Genomic DNA, 17843 nt, shown 5'->3' on the forward strand with positions numbered 1-17843 from the left:
TTAGTCCATAGACCATAGATTATTAATGTATGCAATGTAATTTAATGTAATGGAGATGCGTTTGGTGTGTTTTTACAAGTAATTTTCTTTAAAAAAATGATGATTAAAAGACTTGGATACACAGTATATTGTTTTTCTTATAAATTTAAGGATATCTATCACTACATAGTATAAAACAAAGTCGCTTTCTCTGTCCCTATGTCCCTTTGTATGCTTAAATCTTTAAAACTACGCAACGGATTTTGATGCGGTTTTTTTATTAGATAAAGTGATTCAAGAGGAAGGTTTTAGTGTATACGTAGTATATTATTATTAGTCTGTGGTTTTAGTATATAATTTATTAGGTTTTAGACAAAGCGGGCGAAGCCGCGGGCGGTATGCTAGTATAAAATAAAATTATGATCAACATTTTTCCTGTCATAGTTTGGGATGATTAATAAAACAACAGATTCTATCAAATTATTTATTAGGAAGCGATATAAATGCAAAAAATATCAAATGTATTGAAAAACTGTAAATACAATCCAAACTTATATGTTGACAACCCATCCAGGTGGAAGCGGAGAGCCTTCACTATCAATGTATTGATCCCATTGGGACCTGAAACAATAAAAAATACATATCTATTAGATACATATGAATAAAAAAAAGTACTGACATGAAGTTATCTATTATAAATTTTATATTTTTATGTAATTTTTTGTTGATAATGATTGGATTTTTAGTTATAGATGATATTGTTTATACAGCAATATTCATAGACTGACTCAAAAAAATAATTATTGAGAAAATTTCCTGCAATTGTTTTATTCAATGTATAATGCATAGTTAAAATAGGTACATGAATATTTCTCATAATATTATATAACACTAGCTGCGCTCCGTGGTTTCACCCACGTGGCTCCGCTTCAGTTGGTCTTAGTGTGATGATATATAACCAATAGCCTTCCTCGATAAATGGGCTATCCAACGCCGAAATAATTTTTCAAATCGGACCAGTAGTTCTTGAGATTAGCAGGTACAAACAAACTCTTCGGCTTTGTAATATTAAGTATAGATAATAAAAAAAAATACCAACCTGACGGAAACAAACTTGTCATTATCTCCTTTAAAATCAACCTGTGGGTTTGTCCCACCAAAGAGCACCTGCCTCCAATCATCCAAAACAGTGTCTATTTGTATGGCATCTTCCACTGGCTTTGCTTCTTTGGTCAGCTGAGTTTGCAGATTGGTTTCCTCTTTATCATACATTTCTAGCCTTTGCGTCCATAGGGTTTTTAACTTTTCTATAAGATATAAGATAACCTTATCTTAATATATATAAATCTCGTGTCACAATGTTTGTCCTCAATGGACTCCTAAACCACTTAACCGATTATAATAAAATTCGCACACCATGTGCAGTTCGATCCAACTTGAGAGATAGGATAGTTTAAACATGTATGTACCACGGGCGAAGCCGGGGTGGACCACTAGTATTGCAATAAAAAACAAATTATTTTTAAATGTGAATGAATAGTATTAAAAAAATTTAGTTTACAATGAAATGCAAGTTAGATAATTGCCAATTAGATTTGAAACTTATTTTTTTTTTTATTGATACACCTATGTTTTGTTAATATAATATAGACAGGTTATTTACTAAGAAATACAACCCTTACAGTATAAACATTGCATGTTATGCTACACCCCAAAATATACATGAAGAATCAAAAATAAAAACTTACCAATATTTTTTTGGAAGGCATCAGTTTCATTATTAGATATATTTTGACCTCTGCCTTTGGCTGTGTTCTGTCTTGCTTGCCGCAACTTCAAGATAGCATCCAATTTAGCTAAACACTTTTTGGTGTCATTCTTCTTTCTGATTACATCCTTGAGTACTGTATCCGCCTCTAATTTAGCTTGTTCTTCCTGTGGACAATTTAAAACGATTGCACAATCCACAAAATAACATACTTATAATTATAATACTAGCTGCTCTGCGCGGTTTCACTCCCGTGGCTCCACTCCTGTTGGTCGTAGCATGATGATATATAGCCTTATAGCCTTCTTCGATAAATGAGCTATCTAACACCAAAGGAATTTTTCAAATCGGACCAGTAGTTCCCGCGTCGCAATTCGCGCGTTCAAACAAACTCTTCAGCTTTATAATATTAGTATAGACAACAGTTAAATAGTAAATAATATCTTAGGACTTTAAAGTTAAGAACTAATAATAAAGATGTGAAAAAAACCATCACAGAAAAGCTAAAAATCTTCATTTTATAAGTCAACCTGTAACTTGATAATAACAAAAACTTGTTATCGCAGTAAATAGCTTACAATAATCATAGCTGCTTTACCTTGAGTAAATCATCCTTTATCTTTTGCAGATCTTCATCAATCTTTCTAGATCTTTCCTCATTTTCTTTTATTCTTTCTATCTTTTCCAGTTTCCTTTCTTCTCGCAATCTTTTCATACGCAACCGTTTAGCGGATCTCTTTGCCAGGGATTTCCTAGCTAACTCCATGTATGGACTATCAAATTGTGTAATTATTCCATTGATTATAGCCTTTTTCTCCATAACAGTGTACATTATAGACTTCCATTCTTCTTCTGTGTATTTATCAACATTTTCTGATAATTCCTTGTGTTTCTCTTGCATTTCTTTCAATTGCAACATTAATGTTGTTAGTTTTTCTTTCAATTGCCCAATATTTACATCTTTTGGCTTAGTATGTCGTGTCGACCTGATACGACGTTCAAATTTCTTAACAAATTCTTGATCAGTCAATTGAGGTGTTAAAGAAAAAGGGGTGACAGGAGGGGGTGGGGGAGTGGGTAATGGGTTTGGATATTGATTTTGGAATGTAGAATTGCTTCCGTGATAAACATTATAAAAGTTTCGATTATTAGCCATGATTGTTAATATAATTATAATACTATAAGAAAAATATAAAAGCTAGGTTTAGGTTGATTCAGGCAGCTGGCTTTCAGCGTCTTTGAGCACCTGCTCAGCTAATTGGTAATCTTCGTTTTCTTTTAGGTCCTGCTCCGATTCCAGGATTGATTTCAGGTCTGTATATGCTTTCATAAGTCTGGAAAATACGATGATTATTAAATTAATTTTACTTACATCAAACGAATTAAAATCTTTTCAAGTATGCTTAAACAGTTTAATCACACTGCGACCGCCTATCACAAAAGAATCATGCAACTAAAATGTTGACCGCAAAACATAACCTTAGCACACATGTGAAAACAAAGTCATTTTTAATTGTAATTACGTAAAGTCTACGTTCAAAATGTGTTTCAAAATCAGCCCCATAGAGAGAAATGTTAGTAAAATAAATACGTACCGTCTCTGACAGTCAGGGACCATCATAAGAGACTCCTGAAGAACTTCCTCTTGCTTCCGAATATTATGTTCGTCCTGACCCTCGTCTTTTATTCTTTGTACCCTATTCCTTTGCTGCTCGGCCTCCTTTTCGTAAACGACTTTTTCCTTAGCAATGCGTTTTACAACGCCAGTCTTAATTTTTATTTGCCTGATGCGGGGATCTGCCATTGTTGCTCACGCTCGTTTTTGTTTTTTTCCAAGTTTGACAGTGTCATGAAACATGATGTCATGAATCACCACCACCTTCAAATTCGGTTTGACTTTGACATAACTACCTATTTGTACATTGCAAATCATACCCAAAAAATATAATATTCAATGTAGGTATGCAAAAGTATTTTTGAATGAATAGGTAAATACGTGTAGCTTAATCTTTTACACAAAATTTAGCGTCATGTGAGTATTTTTTTAACTATATTGATTATTTTTTATATGGCAACTATTCCAAAATACTTCTTCGGTTTAATTCAAATAATGATCTTCAAAATTAGGTAGACCCACAGGGTTAGACACTATCTGCCAAAGAGAATACAAATACTACAAGACTATCTGCTATCGTTAGCGGCACAGTGGCTGCAATTATCTTAAGCGCTGGCTTTATTAGGTACTTGTTATGTGGTGTTGGCCTGTGGCCAACACCACATAACATTACACAACAATAATAAGGTTTCTGAGTATGTACATAGGTACAAGGTATCCTAATATAATTACTAATTAAAATAATATAAAGAGATAATATAAGATAATATAAAGACTCTTCTAGGGATGAGAATTATTCGTTAAATTATGTGTACTACATCAAAAACAATTCTAATCAAGCTTACATTATGACGTACATATAAAATTACCTTTAAGTTTAACAGACAACCTTGGCATATTGGTTGAGGCGTGAGCATAGAATCGAGGTATCGAGGTTCGATTCGCGGTGAGGATATAGAAAAATATATATCTTGTTTGGGCGGGACATAAAAGACTGATCACCTACTTATTTAAAAAGACAATCAATGAGTGAAACAGGCTAATTGATTTTCTTTATAAATAATAGTTGTATTGTATAAGGAGGTAAATATATGTATAATACTCTAACGCGACCAAACATCATATTTTATACAAAACACTTTAAGATGACAATATCTAATCAGACAAAATTTTATCAGCACTCGATAAAACCGTTATGGAGTCCAAATTATATATCAAAGGTGGTTACTGCAGGTTGTCATGTATGATCGCCTTCTGAATAAGATGTAAATTTATTTATTATTTATTAAACAATTCTATCTATCTTCTACCGTATTGATTTAAGTATAATACATAGATATTATATCAACAACTTAAAAAGGCAAAAATGCGTAGTTTAACAAAAAAACATTTTAATTTATGAAACATTGAAGAGCGCCTAATCCAATAGAAAGAGATTAATTAAAAAAGTAATAAAGTTTCATTAAGCCTACAAAGGTATAACTGGGCCTTGATCGAGATTCAACGCTCTTCATTTATATATGGCGATATTTCTCGACCAACAATTGAATAAAAAATTGGGAAATCTCTCAGTAGTCAAAGAGTACCTAATCATTAGGAAGGATCTTTTTTTCACAGAATATTTTCAACACAATGAAGTTGAACAGAGTATTTTCAACACGTTGAAGACTAGTTGAGTTAAACACTCGAATCAAAGACTAACTCGAATATCGATAGAATATGTTTTCGTCTAACCGGGGATTAAAGATACTGTCAAGACTAACTGTACAAGATAAGAGGTGATATGAAGAAATAATAAATTGATCTCTAAAAATGTATTACGCTCATATCTCTCTGGGTTAAAAATGAAGTGGCTTGTCTTGTTGGCAGGTAAGTTATTTTTTTTATTAAGAATTTTTAAGATGACGTAATTCCGTTTATTTATCTTGGTAAAAACCTACGTTTAATCGAGCTTAACTAACGCGAAATAAGCTAAATTAAAAAAAAATCTAAGTATCTTGTTGGAGCCAGGGCGAGTGGTAGGTACCTATTTTAGAAAATTGTTGTTTAGGTTGCTTGAATTAATCTAATAATTTTATAATTATCAGGGACATAGTTATGAACTTGCAGAATATTAAAGAACATCCTACTAATATTATAAGCTCGAAAGTTTGTGAATAAATGAATTATAAAAAAAATGAATTTCGCAAAAACCACTGAACAGATTTTGATTATTCTTAAAAGTAGCTTATGGACCAGAATAACACATAGAAACTTGCCCACTGGTTCGGCTTTTATTCGCTTTAATTAGTATGTAGCCCATTCTTATAAGACTCGATTTTGACCCACTTTTAACGGACAGATTCAAACTGTCTTTTCATTGCTTAGATATGTATGATCATTGCATTTAAGAGCTTAGACTATCCTTTTAAATTTAGGATCGTATAACGCATCTTTAGTAAACCTCTCAAGTACAAATTCAATAAAGTTTCGATAACATTAAACCAAAATATTGTTAACCATCATCATTCGACTTTTTCCACAGGCTTTTCGGTGGCGCTGGGAGTACCCCGGTCGCCCACCGCCCGCTCCTTTATCATGGAAGACCATGAGAGCGGTGGAAAGGTACTCATTGCTGCTCCTTCAAATGGTAAGTACTTAACAATAAAAAAAACTAATATAGTCATTAGGAAGAGTAACAGAAGTAACAGAATCAGTAAGATCTAGTAATATTTCTATTTTCTACGAATAATTTAAACTAGTTATCAATTAAATTCGTATTACTTTAGAATACCATGCCATTATTGTATGTCAAATCCGAAATGATAATTGAAAGTAGCTGAATCATCCCTTCAACATAACAAGGAAACCTGCACTGTGATAAGATTCCTATTCTGTTAAATTAATATTATAATATACTATAGTATTTCATAGTCTGTGTTTTTATTTGATACCTACTTAGGAAATTCGGACTTCGTGGGTCACATTGGGCGCAAGATTTCCCTCGATGATGATGAGGTATCATTCGACGTATCTGGTACTTACTACGACGATATCCAGGGCTACAAGCTATCCGTTTCGTGGGACGGTCCGAGTGATAGAGTTTTTGAAGACTGTTATAGCTTTGGTAAGAATTATTTATACGTAGCAAAATGCAGTTTACATTTTGTGTGCAGTTACTTGCACTTACAAGAATGCATTTTTTTTTCACACAAAACTTTTAAATATTTATTTATTTACCTTGATCTACGATTATACAACAAAGAATAGCATGATATATTTTTTTTTCTTAATAAGGCTCAGCCCAATGGTTCGGAGGACCAGAACAAAAGGAACAATACTGGCCAATTCAAAAATCCAACCTGCAAAAATACTCAACAATTTCAAAGGAAGACGACAACTCAGCTGTATCGGAGAGATATTGGCTCAACTCTGACGGTGTTTACGTTTACGTCCATCCTGAAGCACCACTGTTTGTTGACTACCACAACGTTTTGGACAATCACATCTGTTTCATAGCTGAAGTAGCAGCTCCTTACTCTTCAAGGCGCACACATAATGTGCTCAAATACGATATCTGGTTCTTCGAGAACGCAAAGGTAGCCCACCAACACGCAGTGAGCAATTACTTGGGACAACCTTCTGGCATCCCAGATTACAGAATGATTCAGTACCCCATCTGGTCTACATGGGCGAGGTATTCCAGGGAAATTGATCAAGACAGCCTATGGGCTTTCGCTAATGAAATTAAAGATAGTGGCTTCCCCAATGCCCAGTTCGAAATAGACGACCTATGGGAAGTTTGCTACGGATCTCTTACAGTGAACGAAACTAAATTGCCAAACTTTAAACAGCTAATTCAGGATATCAAGGGATTAGGTTTCAGAGTTGCTATTTGGGTGCATCCATTTATCAACAAGGACTGCGAACCTTGGTACTCAGAAGCTCTAGAGAAAGGGTATGTGATATTTGCTAATGCGATACTTAATATTTATCGATCATTCAGGTTTTCATTAAATTCTAGTTTTGTGTAATTTTAATTATGATAAAATCTTAATAAATCGATTATAGCCAACGGATAGCTTATATTTTTTATGGTAAAACAAAAAACACGTGATATTCTTATTTGCTCAATTATTTTAGCTATCTCGTTCTAAACGAAGAAGGCAGCCCAGACACAACCTGGTGGAACAACAATGGCTCTATCCCTGGATACATCGACTTCACAAACCCAGAAGCCTCGAAGTGGTACACTACCAGAGTTCAAGAACTGATTGAAACTTATGATATTGATACTTTGAAATTCGATGCTGGTGAATCCAGCTGGTCCCCTCAGGTAAGGTATATGAACCGCTCTCTCAAAATGCTTAAACTCAAACTCAAACTCAAACATTTATTTATTCAATTAGACTTCTTCTAGAAGCACTTTTGAAACTTACACTTACTTACTTACTTTGACACTTACTTACAAATATTACTCTATACTTGTGTATCCCAAATTAAAGGATAAATTTTTAATCTAATAATTATTTTTTTAGATTCCAGTTCAAAACGGAGACATTGATTTACATCCCGGACACATTGTCCAATCTTACGTGAGAGCTGTCGCTGAATTCGGACCCATGATTGAAGTTAGATCTGGAATGAGGTACATTTCCATGTTCATTAGTTTTTGAAGTGAAAACTTCTTTAGCGGCGTTGAGCACTTTTTCTGTAATGGGTATAAAATCTTAAACTTGCGTCAGGACACGTGACCTGATCGAAAAAGCGTAAGACGGATACCATTCCAAAATATCAAACATGCTCAACGTTAATAATCAAGTTTTCATTTCTGCCGGCACTCCCCCAGTGCAACCCGTCTTTTTTTTAAAGCATTTTGAATTGTGTTCATTTTTATAACCTTACAGAAAGCTAAAATATTTAGCAATTCACCAAACTTGAAACATAATAACGCAATACGTAATCGATAACCTTCTTTTTTTGGGTTGATATATTTATTATTTTGTAATTGAAGTTCTTACTTTTTGGTTTCAATTTAGATATAATTTAATTTTTATGAAAAATTGTTAAAGCGGTGCCTACCTGTAATTTAGATACGTAAATACTAATGTTTATTTTAAGTAAATATTGAATTGTTTGAACAAAAAATTATGTATCTAGTTGGTAAGCCTTTTTTAAATAAATAAATAAATAAATAAATTTTTGTATGTTACTTGTAACTACTAGTTGTACTAGTTGACTGAAATGTTTTTTTTTTTATTATATTGATGCTCTCATCGCTAATTAAATTAAAATAAACACGACATAGTTCAATTTTTATCCATTTGTTTTCAAATTTCATAAAGACATTCCAATTATTTTCCACCATTACAGAACACAAGACCTCCCAGTATTCGTGCGAATGGTCGACAAGGACACATACTGGGGCTTCAACAATGGCCTCCAAACCATGATTCCCACCCTTCTCGCTATGAACCTCAATGGATATACCCTTGTCTTACCAGACATGATCGGTGGTAATGGGTACAATGATAAACCGAGCAAAGAACTGTTTGTGAGGTGGCTGCAAGTGAACGTGTTCATGCCTACACTGCAGTACTCTTTCGTGCCTTGGGATCATGATGACGAGGTATTTTTTATTTGAATGTGGTTTAGAAGCTGTTCGTAACTTTCATATATAGATGATATGATTGTTTTCCTCAGAAGAATATTATGTTAAAAAGTTTAATGAGAATTAAATTAAGACAGTAAAGTTTTACGTAAGATTTTTATATGTCAAATTATCCACGTAGTCCATTAGAGCTGCAACTCAAATAAACTGCAATTCAAAGAAAATTAGTATTTACTGATGAAAATTATATTACTTAGAAACTATTAAATTTTCTTTTCTGATGAATATTGTCAAAGCAACATTATTCATCAGTTAACAACCACTTAATTTTCGTTTTCACATATTCCAGGCGGTAGAAATCTGCCGCAAGTACACAGACATACACGCGCAGTTCGCGGATGAGATCGCAGCGGCCATGGAGGCGTCAGTCCGCGACGGGACGCCGGTCAACGCGCCCGTGTGGTGGTTGGACCCTACTGATGAAGCCGCACTTGCTGTTTGGGATGGTGAGAATTAGACATATTATTTCCGTTGATATGTTATCTTAAAAAACTCACTACTATTTATAAACAATATTGTATACAGCCTTAATAAAATGTGGTGCAATTAATAATTAACTGATAATAAAAATGATATGTTTTTAAAATAGCGCTTACCACTGTTAAGCGCGTCAGCGCTGTTACAAATGACCCACAAAATTTCGGGTCATCTGTAACAGGATGGCGGTTCTACAGGGGTCTTAGTACGCAATGACAAAAAGAAAAATGATGGTCAGAACGCTGATACCGGATAAAATATTATAGTATCTTCACCGTGTGTGACGCGCTTAACCGATACTTATGATAAACCCTTAGTTCTTTTATCTTATATTGTGAGAATTTTCAAAATAAAGCTTTATATAGTGTACCTATCTATTTTACAAAATATTAAAATTATTATTATTTCAAAGTTTACCTTCAATACGCACAAAAATAATTGAAAGAACCTAACCTTAACTGTGACAAAATATGCTGCTAAATAAATTCTGCTAAAACTCTTCGTATATTTTTATTTAATTGCTAAATTCCATCTGTGTTTTGTGTAAAATAATTAGCAACCACACAATCTTCCAGAATTCCTCCTCGGCACACGTATCCTCTCCGCTCCCGTGGTAGAAGAAGGCGCTGTATCCCGCGACATCTACTTACCTCGCGGACAGTGGAAGGATGGCAACACTGGCCAGGACTACACTGGGCCAATTACTCTGTACGACTATCCTGCTCCTTTGGATATCCTTCCCTATTTTATATTGCAAGATTAAACAATTAATAAACTGTTTTAAGTAAAACTTGTGTTTTTTTTATATCACACTATAATACCTACCTATATTTTGGCAACACGGGACAGGAGTACACTGGGCCAATCACTCTGTGCGACTATCCTGCTCCTTTGGACATCCTGCCCTATTTTATATTGCAAGATTAAACAACTAATAAACTGTTTTAAGTAAAACTTGTGTTTTTTTTATATCACACTAAAATAACTACCTATATTTTGGCAACACGGGACAGGAGTACACTCGGTCCAGTAGTTTATGCGTGAAACCATACATACATACATACATACATACATACAAACCTTTCCTCTTTATAATATTAGTAGATATAGATATTCATTGAAATTTTTAACACTATTTTCTTAATTTAAATTCATTTAAATTTATTTTCTATTTTTTAGTTCGGTTTTCTATAAAAAGCGTGTTTTTTAGTTTTTAAAGTGAAACTTTTATTACATCGTCTCAAACTTTTTGGTCTGTGTAGGCTGTAGCGCATGTCGCGTGACGGGCAAACCGTACGATAATAATTATCGTACAAATACGATAATTTTGTGCCTAAGTTTCACTTTTACCGTGGTTTCATAAAACCATACAACATTTTTATATTTTTTTAACTATTATTATTATGTTGGAGTAATTTAATAACAAATGACGTAGACCTACATCTTAATCTTGTTCATCCTAATTGATAGTCATCTCATGATAACTACTGATACTAAATAACACAGTATCAAAAAAAATTGTTATAAATTTAAACCAATAACAAACGTGAAGTAACTACTTCTTTTTGAGAAAATAAGAGGAAACTCATTGGAGGCCCGTGTCCCAGTAGTGGGAACGTATAAGGGCTAATTATGATGACGATGATGAAGAGGAATCTAATTATACATTTATATTGTTTTCACTATATATAATACATACATATATTTTTTGTTGATTTATTTAAATAATCAGAGATTGTAGAGAGCCAAAATTATTTTAATAAAATATACAGACGGTGATGATTGATGACAGAAAGATTATCTTCTATTTGCCCATAAGCTAAAATCAATCATTTAAACGAATTTGAATTTCAAATCCCCACTATTTATTTGGGGTATCACTCAAGACCTAGGTACTGAATATTGACATAGGAAATCTTCAATCTACAATTGAATAAATATTTACCTACCTAATGCCTACCTATAGATATTTATCTTAAATCGATACTGTCAACAGGAGTTAGAATAAGTTATCTGATAAATTCATCGTTTATTTCGAGAGATTTCGATAAAAGATGATAATAAATCACGAGTTAGTTGCGGCTGCTGTGCGATCAAAGATGGCGGCTTTGACTGTTTTTATTGGTATGTAATTAATTAATTTATACTATTATGATTCCCAGAAAAACAACTAAGTAAAGGTTTCTAGACTGTGCTCTCGACTGAATTTCGGATAAAGGGTGCTAAATTATTTTAACTGGGAAGATTTGCTATAATGGTGCAAACTAGGGGACACCCTACTTATAATACCTATTCTTTCATGATAATAAATGGATACAGGATATGTAATGGATACAAATTCATGAATATAGACAGAATCAACACCTATGTTCCTGATAGCGGGCTTCTAGTGATTTAATAACTAAATTATTATTTCTTTCGACTTAAAACCTGAGACATCTCGATTTGAACATGGCTACCACTAGACCATCGGTACAGAATTGATAAAATTATTAAAAACTTAATATTTATAAAATGCACAATAGCGTAGGAGTGATTGAATTCGTTGCCTAATTTCTTTAGTAAGTATCTACTGAACTCAGTTTGAAAAAAGAAAGCATATTATATCCAGTCCGTTAATATAATATTTATACTTAATATTTTCCTTCAATTTGAAAAAAAAAGCATACTTATTAGGTATATCAAGTCCGTTAATATAATATTTATAATATTTTCCTTCAATTTCAGCGGTGCTGGCCTTCAGCGCATTAGGCCATGCAATGCCAGTGTCTCTTCGAGCTGATGGTGTGGAGCTGACGCTAGAACCACAGCTCACTGGCGGATTCCACTTGGTACTAACAGAAGGTACGTTTATATACTTTAAAAAGAAACTTAAAAGTAAAAGATCCTTATCGAATTTTCCGGCGCTTTCTTGTCGGTATGTTAGGTTCGTTTATTTGACAGAAGAAGATAAAACATTGATAATACAGGGAATTTAACCGAATAACAATATGACTCACGATTTCAAGAGATAACACTTCTGAAGAAAAACACCTTTTTTATAGTGGGGAAATCTTCCAAAGATACCCACGGCCCCCGGGGAAGGAGCCGTGGGTTATGTCGCATTCTTACCGACTAAAACCCCACTGTGTTCCGTCGAGCCGCTTTAATGATGGGGCCCCTATTTGTTAGTATTCTTCCGCGTCCGAATGTTTCTCAATATTTAACGTTATTTTATAGGTGATCAGAGAACTGTATATGGCCACATTGGAAAGACGTTATATTCATCTTTCACGTCAGAAGATATAGAGGGAGGTGTTCTTATCCAAATTGGAGGGACCAACCTCACTGTTAACACAGTGTTCGATAAAGACGCTGACGCGAGAGGCGTTAAGATCAAATGGGATACAGAGAACTTGATGCGATTTGAAGACTGTATAGATTTTGGTAAGGAATATTTACAGTATAAGTGAATGCTAGTCAAATTATTTTAATTAATATTTTAATTCTTACTATGAGTACGTCGCTACTTGAAATGAACTATAAAATCGATAGTTTATCAATAAGTAAGTATAATATTTTTCAGCGCCTACATCTTCACAGACTGCTTTAAACATCTTTAATGTAGCTAAAAGTAACAAATCCGAAATTTCTTTTAAAATGAACTTTGTGTTCAGGTGATAAGCAATGGTATGGAGGGCCAATGCAAGAGGACCAAGTGTATCCCATTCAGCACGCACACCAGAACTACACAGCATACGTGACACAAGAAGCCGACAACGCAAACATAGTCGAGCGATACTGGCTTAACTCTGCCGGCGAATACATCTACGTGCACCCACAAGTACCTTTATTCGTTGACTACAACCTCCTTCAGCCAAATCACATCTGTTTTGGAGCTCAAATCGCTGAACCCTACTCCACTAAAAGAACACACACTGAACTTTCATATGATATCTGGTTTTTGTCGGACGTTAAAGCAGCGCATAAACATGCAGTGGCCAACTATTTGGGGAAACCGTCTGGCTTACCAGACTTCCGCATGGTACAACACCCCATCTGGTCAACTTGGGCTCAATACTCATATGATGTCACTGGACAGAAAGTTATGGACTTCGCTAATGAAATAAGAGAGCACGGATTTAACGATTCGCAGTTGGAAATTGATGATCTTTGGGAGACGTGTTACGGTTCGATGGAAGTCGATACAAATAAGTTTCCGAATATGACTCATCTCGTTGAAGAGGTAAAGAAATTGGGATTCCGCGTTACAATCTGGCTGCATCCGTTTATTAATGGAGGATGTGAACCTTGGTACTCTGAAGCCTTGAGCAATGGGTAAGTCGAGATGTTGCATTAAATTTGCATACAAAATATAATGTAAGCAGATTAAAAACATTAAAATTCCACAGAATTATGTAATTGCATTTGGTTCAGTTATCGACAGTGCATTGTTTTTCGATCATATCATCATTATTTTAACAAGACTTCATTAAAATATTTGCTTTTCATAATTAAGTAGATTTGATCTCTGATGCGATCGTCTGTCATCAACGATTAAAATGTCCAATATTCAACGAAAAATAAATAAATATAAGTAGTCGCTAATAACACATACAAACAATTTTACATAAATCCCATTTATCATTTTCCAAATACATATTTAACCTACAAAATATTTCAATAAACTTCCATCTTCAGCTATCTAGTACTCAATGAAGAAGGCAGCCCAGCAGCATCCTGGTGGAACAACAACGGCACGTCGCCAGGTCTGATCGACTTCACGAACCCGGCCGCGGCGGGCTGGTGGTCCTCTAGAGTGAGGAACCTTCTCGATACTCATGGCTTTGATAGCGCTAAGTTTGACGCTGGACAGAGCAGCTATTCGCCACAGGTAACAATAGAATTAAAGGTTTTTTATTTATTTATTTACACACACACATAGAACTAACTATCATTACAGGTTAACCTAATTCGACAGAGTTCTTTTATAAATTAAGAAAAACAAACATATCTCATAAAAATATAAAAATAATCACGTTGTAACACAATAATAGCCTATTAAGCCTCAATAATTCATAAACTTAACATTTCTGCTGATAGCATAATATTTTCTTTCGTTTCAATAACGTTTATGTTTTTGAAACGAAAGAAATATCAATTAATAAAATTAATCCTGCCAACGACATGATATGTACTACAGCATACTACCACAACGAATTTTACCTTGCTAACAAAGAATATGAATAAAAAATATGTAACGACAATACTCGAGCTTTCATATTTTTAAAGTGAAACTTTTATTACATTGTCTCAAACTTTTTGGTCTGTGTAGCGCATGTCGCGTGACGGTCGGCTGCCGAGTAGGTATAAAGCAGTGTTCGAAAAGTTTCACTTTTACCGTGGTTTCATAAAACCACACAACAATTTTTATTTTTATTTATTTTATTGTATAATTATTTTTAGGTGCCAGTACAGAATGGAGATATAGATCTACACCCACACCACATAGTGGACGCATTTGTGAGAACTTGCGCAGAATTCGGGGACATGGTGGAAGTCAGAGCAGCATTTATGTAAGAAAATAAATAACTTATACATCTGTTTGAACTCTGTGGTTCGAACTATCAATTATTTATCCAACCTTTTTCCACATAAAAATTGATTCATTAAGGTCGTGAAAAGTTATTATTTCTGTGAATATTTTCTTAAAAAAAGTTTATTTTTAACTCCATACTCCTATCATCATACACAAAACCTTACTTTACTTTACAGGACTCAAGACCTCCCCATTTTCGTGCGCATGGTAGACAGGGACTCCATCTGGGGCATCAACAACGGCCTGCCCACGGTCATCACAACCACCTTCCAGATGAATCTGAACGGCTACCCCTTCGTGCTACCAGACATGATCGGCGGCAATGGATACAACCTGAACCACGCGCAAGCTGACATTCCTTCTAAGGAACTGTTCATTCGCTGGGTTCAAGCGAACACGTTCTTACCGTCGATGCAGTATTCGTATGTGCCGTGGAACTTTGATAATGAGGTAAAATGTGAATATTAAGCATTTATGGAGAATAAAAGAAACGGCCAAGTCTATTTTCGTACCATATCCAATGGAAAGCACAGTTAATTCGTCACACATCAACACATCCCTACTCAAAATTAAATAGGGGTGCGTATTAACGCACCCCTTTTATATATATTATTATCGTAGAGTAATTGAATAATACGATTTGCGTCAATTTTCGTTATAGCTACTTACAAAAATATGTTAAAAATTGAAACGAGTGGTTTTAAAAAAAAAGACGGGTTGCACTCCGGGGGTGCCGGCAGAAATGAAAACTTGATTATTAACGTTGATCATGTTTGATATTTTGGAATGGTATCCGTCTTACGCTTTTTCGATCAGGTCACGTGTCCTGACGCGAGTTTAAGATTTTATACCCATTACAGAAAAAGTGCTCAACGCCGCTAAAGAAGTTTTCACTTCAATAAATCATATCAACATCTAAAATAGACTAAATTAACAGCATTGCAGTTGTAAAGCAGATTATTGTGTTTTATACGTATAGATATCATTATTAAACATATTGCAGTTAGACTAATCTCTAGTAGGTATTTTTTGTCCATCGCATGATCGATTACGACATACATCTCACAAACAAATCAATCAATATTTAATAACAATGAAAGTGTTTCTAATGCTAGGCTTCGTGTTTACAATCTTCGTCATCACCTTTGTTAAATACAAATTAACTCTAATTGCCAGAGACACCTTCAGGAATAATAAGACGTACTTAATATTTATAGCATACCTATTTAATCGTCAATAATCAATTATCTTATTGAATGAGTAATTACTATTGATTAGTGAAATAAGCACCTTTGGTCGGATTTCGTTACAAACTAACTAAATCATTAGAATTTAGACGATTTATTATAACAATGCAGAGTTAAGATTTTAGACCACTAACACCAAACTTGAACATCGATATTTTCATATCCAAATGAAACAAACATAGTTAAAAATATAATTCTTATAGCATCTTTTAATTACATTTTAGTTTATCGCGTTATCTTTGGTACCTGAACAAGGAAAAACCCTATAGACATCATTTCAATATATTCCAGACGATCGAAATAAGCAAGAAGTACACAGACCTCCATGCAGAATATGCTGACCAGATCTATGCGGCCATGCATGCGTCGGTTCATGACGGGTCACCTGTGAACCCTCCGCTGTGGTGGATCGACCCTACGGACCCTGAGGCCTTGGTTATAGCTGATGGTAAATAATTTTCTTATACATCTTATGAATATTATTTCGCTTCGCCCGCGTTTTCAAAGGAAAACCCGCATAGTTCCCGTTCCCGTGGGATTTCCGGGATAAAACCTATCCTATGTGTTATTCTGATGTATAAGCTATATTGTGGTAAAGTTTCATTCAAATCCATTCAGTAGTTTTTACGTGAAAGAGTAACAAACATCCATACAAACTTTCGCCTTTATGATAGTATTAAGATATTAAGATATAAAGATTAAGATGAGGAAGGTTATGATAGATAAGTATGTTGATATGTCTCTTGAACGAGCAGCTTATATGCTCCACGATACACCGTAAGAAACCTCGGGTTACATTCGATTAACTAAAAAATTCAACTTTAATTATCTTAGCAATAGCCAATATAACTAAAAAATTCATAAAAATAGTAGTTTTATCAATTAAATTTGTTTTGTATCCCGTCTTATCACTGAACAGCGAACGATCAGGATAATTTTTATTTCAGCTTACAAAATTTTCAAATATTAAAGTTGTGTTTTACGCGAATTTTATAAAACACAAGATAATTTTCCCATCTTTCTCAGAATACCTATTAGGGGAAGAAATCCTCGTCGCTCCAGTTCTTAAGGAAGGTGCTAGAACCCGTAACATCTACCTACCAGCTGGCACTTGGTTCGAAGAAGGCGACCCAGACAGGGCTCATCTGGGCCCCATTTGGCTCAAAAACTACCCAGCTCCTTTAGAGACACTTCCCTACTTCGTGAAACATAAAGAAAATGTATCTGATTCCGCAACTATTCCTACTTTAACTTTAGCTACCTTCCTATTAGCTCTAGCTATGATTTTCGTTTAATTAACCTTTGAGAGTTTTAATATTGTATTAATATATTAAATGTGAATTGTAAATAAAATACTGTAGTTAGTAAGATAAAATAAATTATACTTATTTAAGAATTTGTTGTTGTTTTATTTCCAAAACTCAAAACCGAGAGGTAAGATAAGATTTATTTAGACAAGGACCGAGTTCCTACCTATTATTTTTTCTGGAAAATATTTTAAGCAGTAAAATAATTTCATTGCATTTGGA

General features: G+C 34.2%; 4 protein-coding genes across 4 annotated transcripts; 2 read left to right on the top strand and 2 right to left on the bottom strand.

The window, feature by feature from the left end:
* Positions 1-449: 449 nt before the first annotated feature.
* Positions 450-2903, bottom strand: LOC149899927 (uncharacterized). The gene is made up of 4 exons (XM_090113260.1): positions 2346-2903; positions 1728-1914; positions 1079-1286; positions 450-600 (listed from the first exon to the last, which is right to left on the bottom strand). Exons 1-4 carry the CDS (start codon positions 2901-2903, stop codon positions 531-533), a joined length of 1023 nt encoding a protein of 340 aa, XP_089969386.1. The 3' UTR covers positions 450-530.
* A 37-nt stretch (positions 2904-2940) lies between these two features.
* Positions 2941-3605, bottom strand: Tbca (Tubulin binding cofactor A). Its single transcript, XM_090113261.1, has 2 exons — positions 3343-3605; positions 2941-3081 (listed from the first exon to the last, which is right to left on the bottom strand). Exons 1-2 carry the CDS (start codon positions 3549-3551, stop codon positions 2952-2954), a joined length of 339 nt encoding a protein of 112 aa, XP_089969387.1. The 5' UTR covers positions 3552-3605; the 3' UTR covers positions 2941-2951.
* Positions 3606-5096: 1491 nt separating this feature from the next.
* On the top strand, positions 5097-10279 carry LOC149899929 (alpha-galactosidase MYORG-like). Its single transcript, XM_090113058.1, has 9 exons — positions 5097-5231; positions 5887-5991; positions 6304-6468; positions 6639-7299; positions 7485-7677; positions 7880-7989; positions 8715-8970; positions 9302-9458; positions 10065-10279. The coding sequence occupies exons 1-9, from the start codon at positions 5207-5209 to the stop codon at positions 10250-10252; spliced, it is 1860 nt and encodes a 619-aa protein (XP_089969184.1). The 5' UTR covers positions 5097-5206; the 3' UTR covers positions 10253-10279.
* Positions 10280-11499: 1220 nt separating this feature from the next.
* LOC149899930 (alpha-galactosidase MYORG-like) lies at positions 11500-17710 on the top strand. The gene is made up of 9 exons (XM_090113056.1): positions 11500-11613; positions 12217-12333; positions 12709-12915; positions 13146-13806; positions 14170-14362; positions 14935-15044; positions 15244-15517; positions 16606-16762; positions 17341-17710. Exons 1-9 carry the CDS (start codon positions 11544-11546, stop codon positions 17607-17609), a joined length of 2058 nt encoding a protein of 685 aa, XP_089969182.1. The 5' UTR covers positions 11500-11543; the 3' UTR covers positions 17610-17710.
* Positions 17711-17843: the final 133 nt, after the last annotated feature.

Source organism: Colias eurytheme, chromosome 19 (assembly GCF_061535395.1).
Source record: "Colias eurytheme isolate Ceu_HAF_F1 chromosome 19, ilColEury1 Martin Lab GWU primary, whole genome shotgun sequence".
In the NCBI taxonomy this organism is placed as follows: Eukaryota; Metazoa; Arthropoda; class Insecta; order Lepidoptera; family Pieridae; genus Colias; species Colias eurytheme.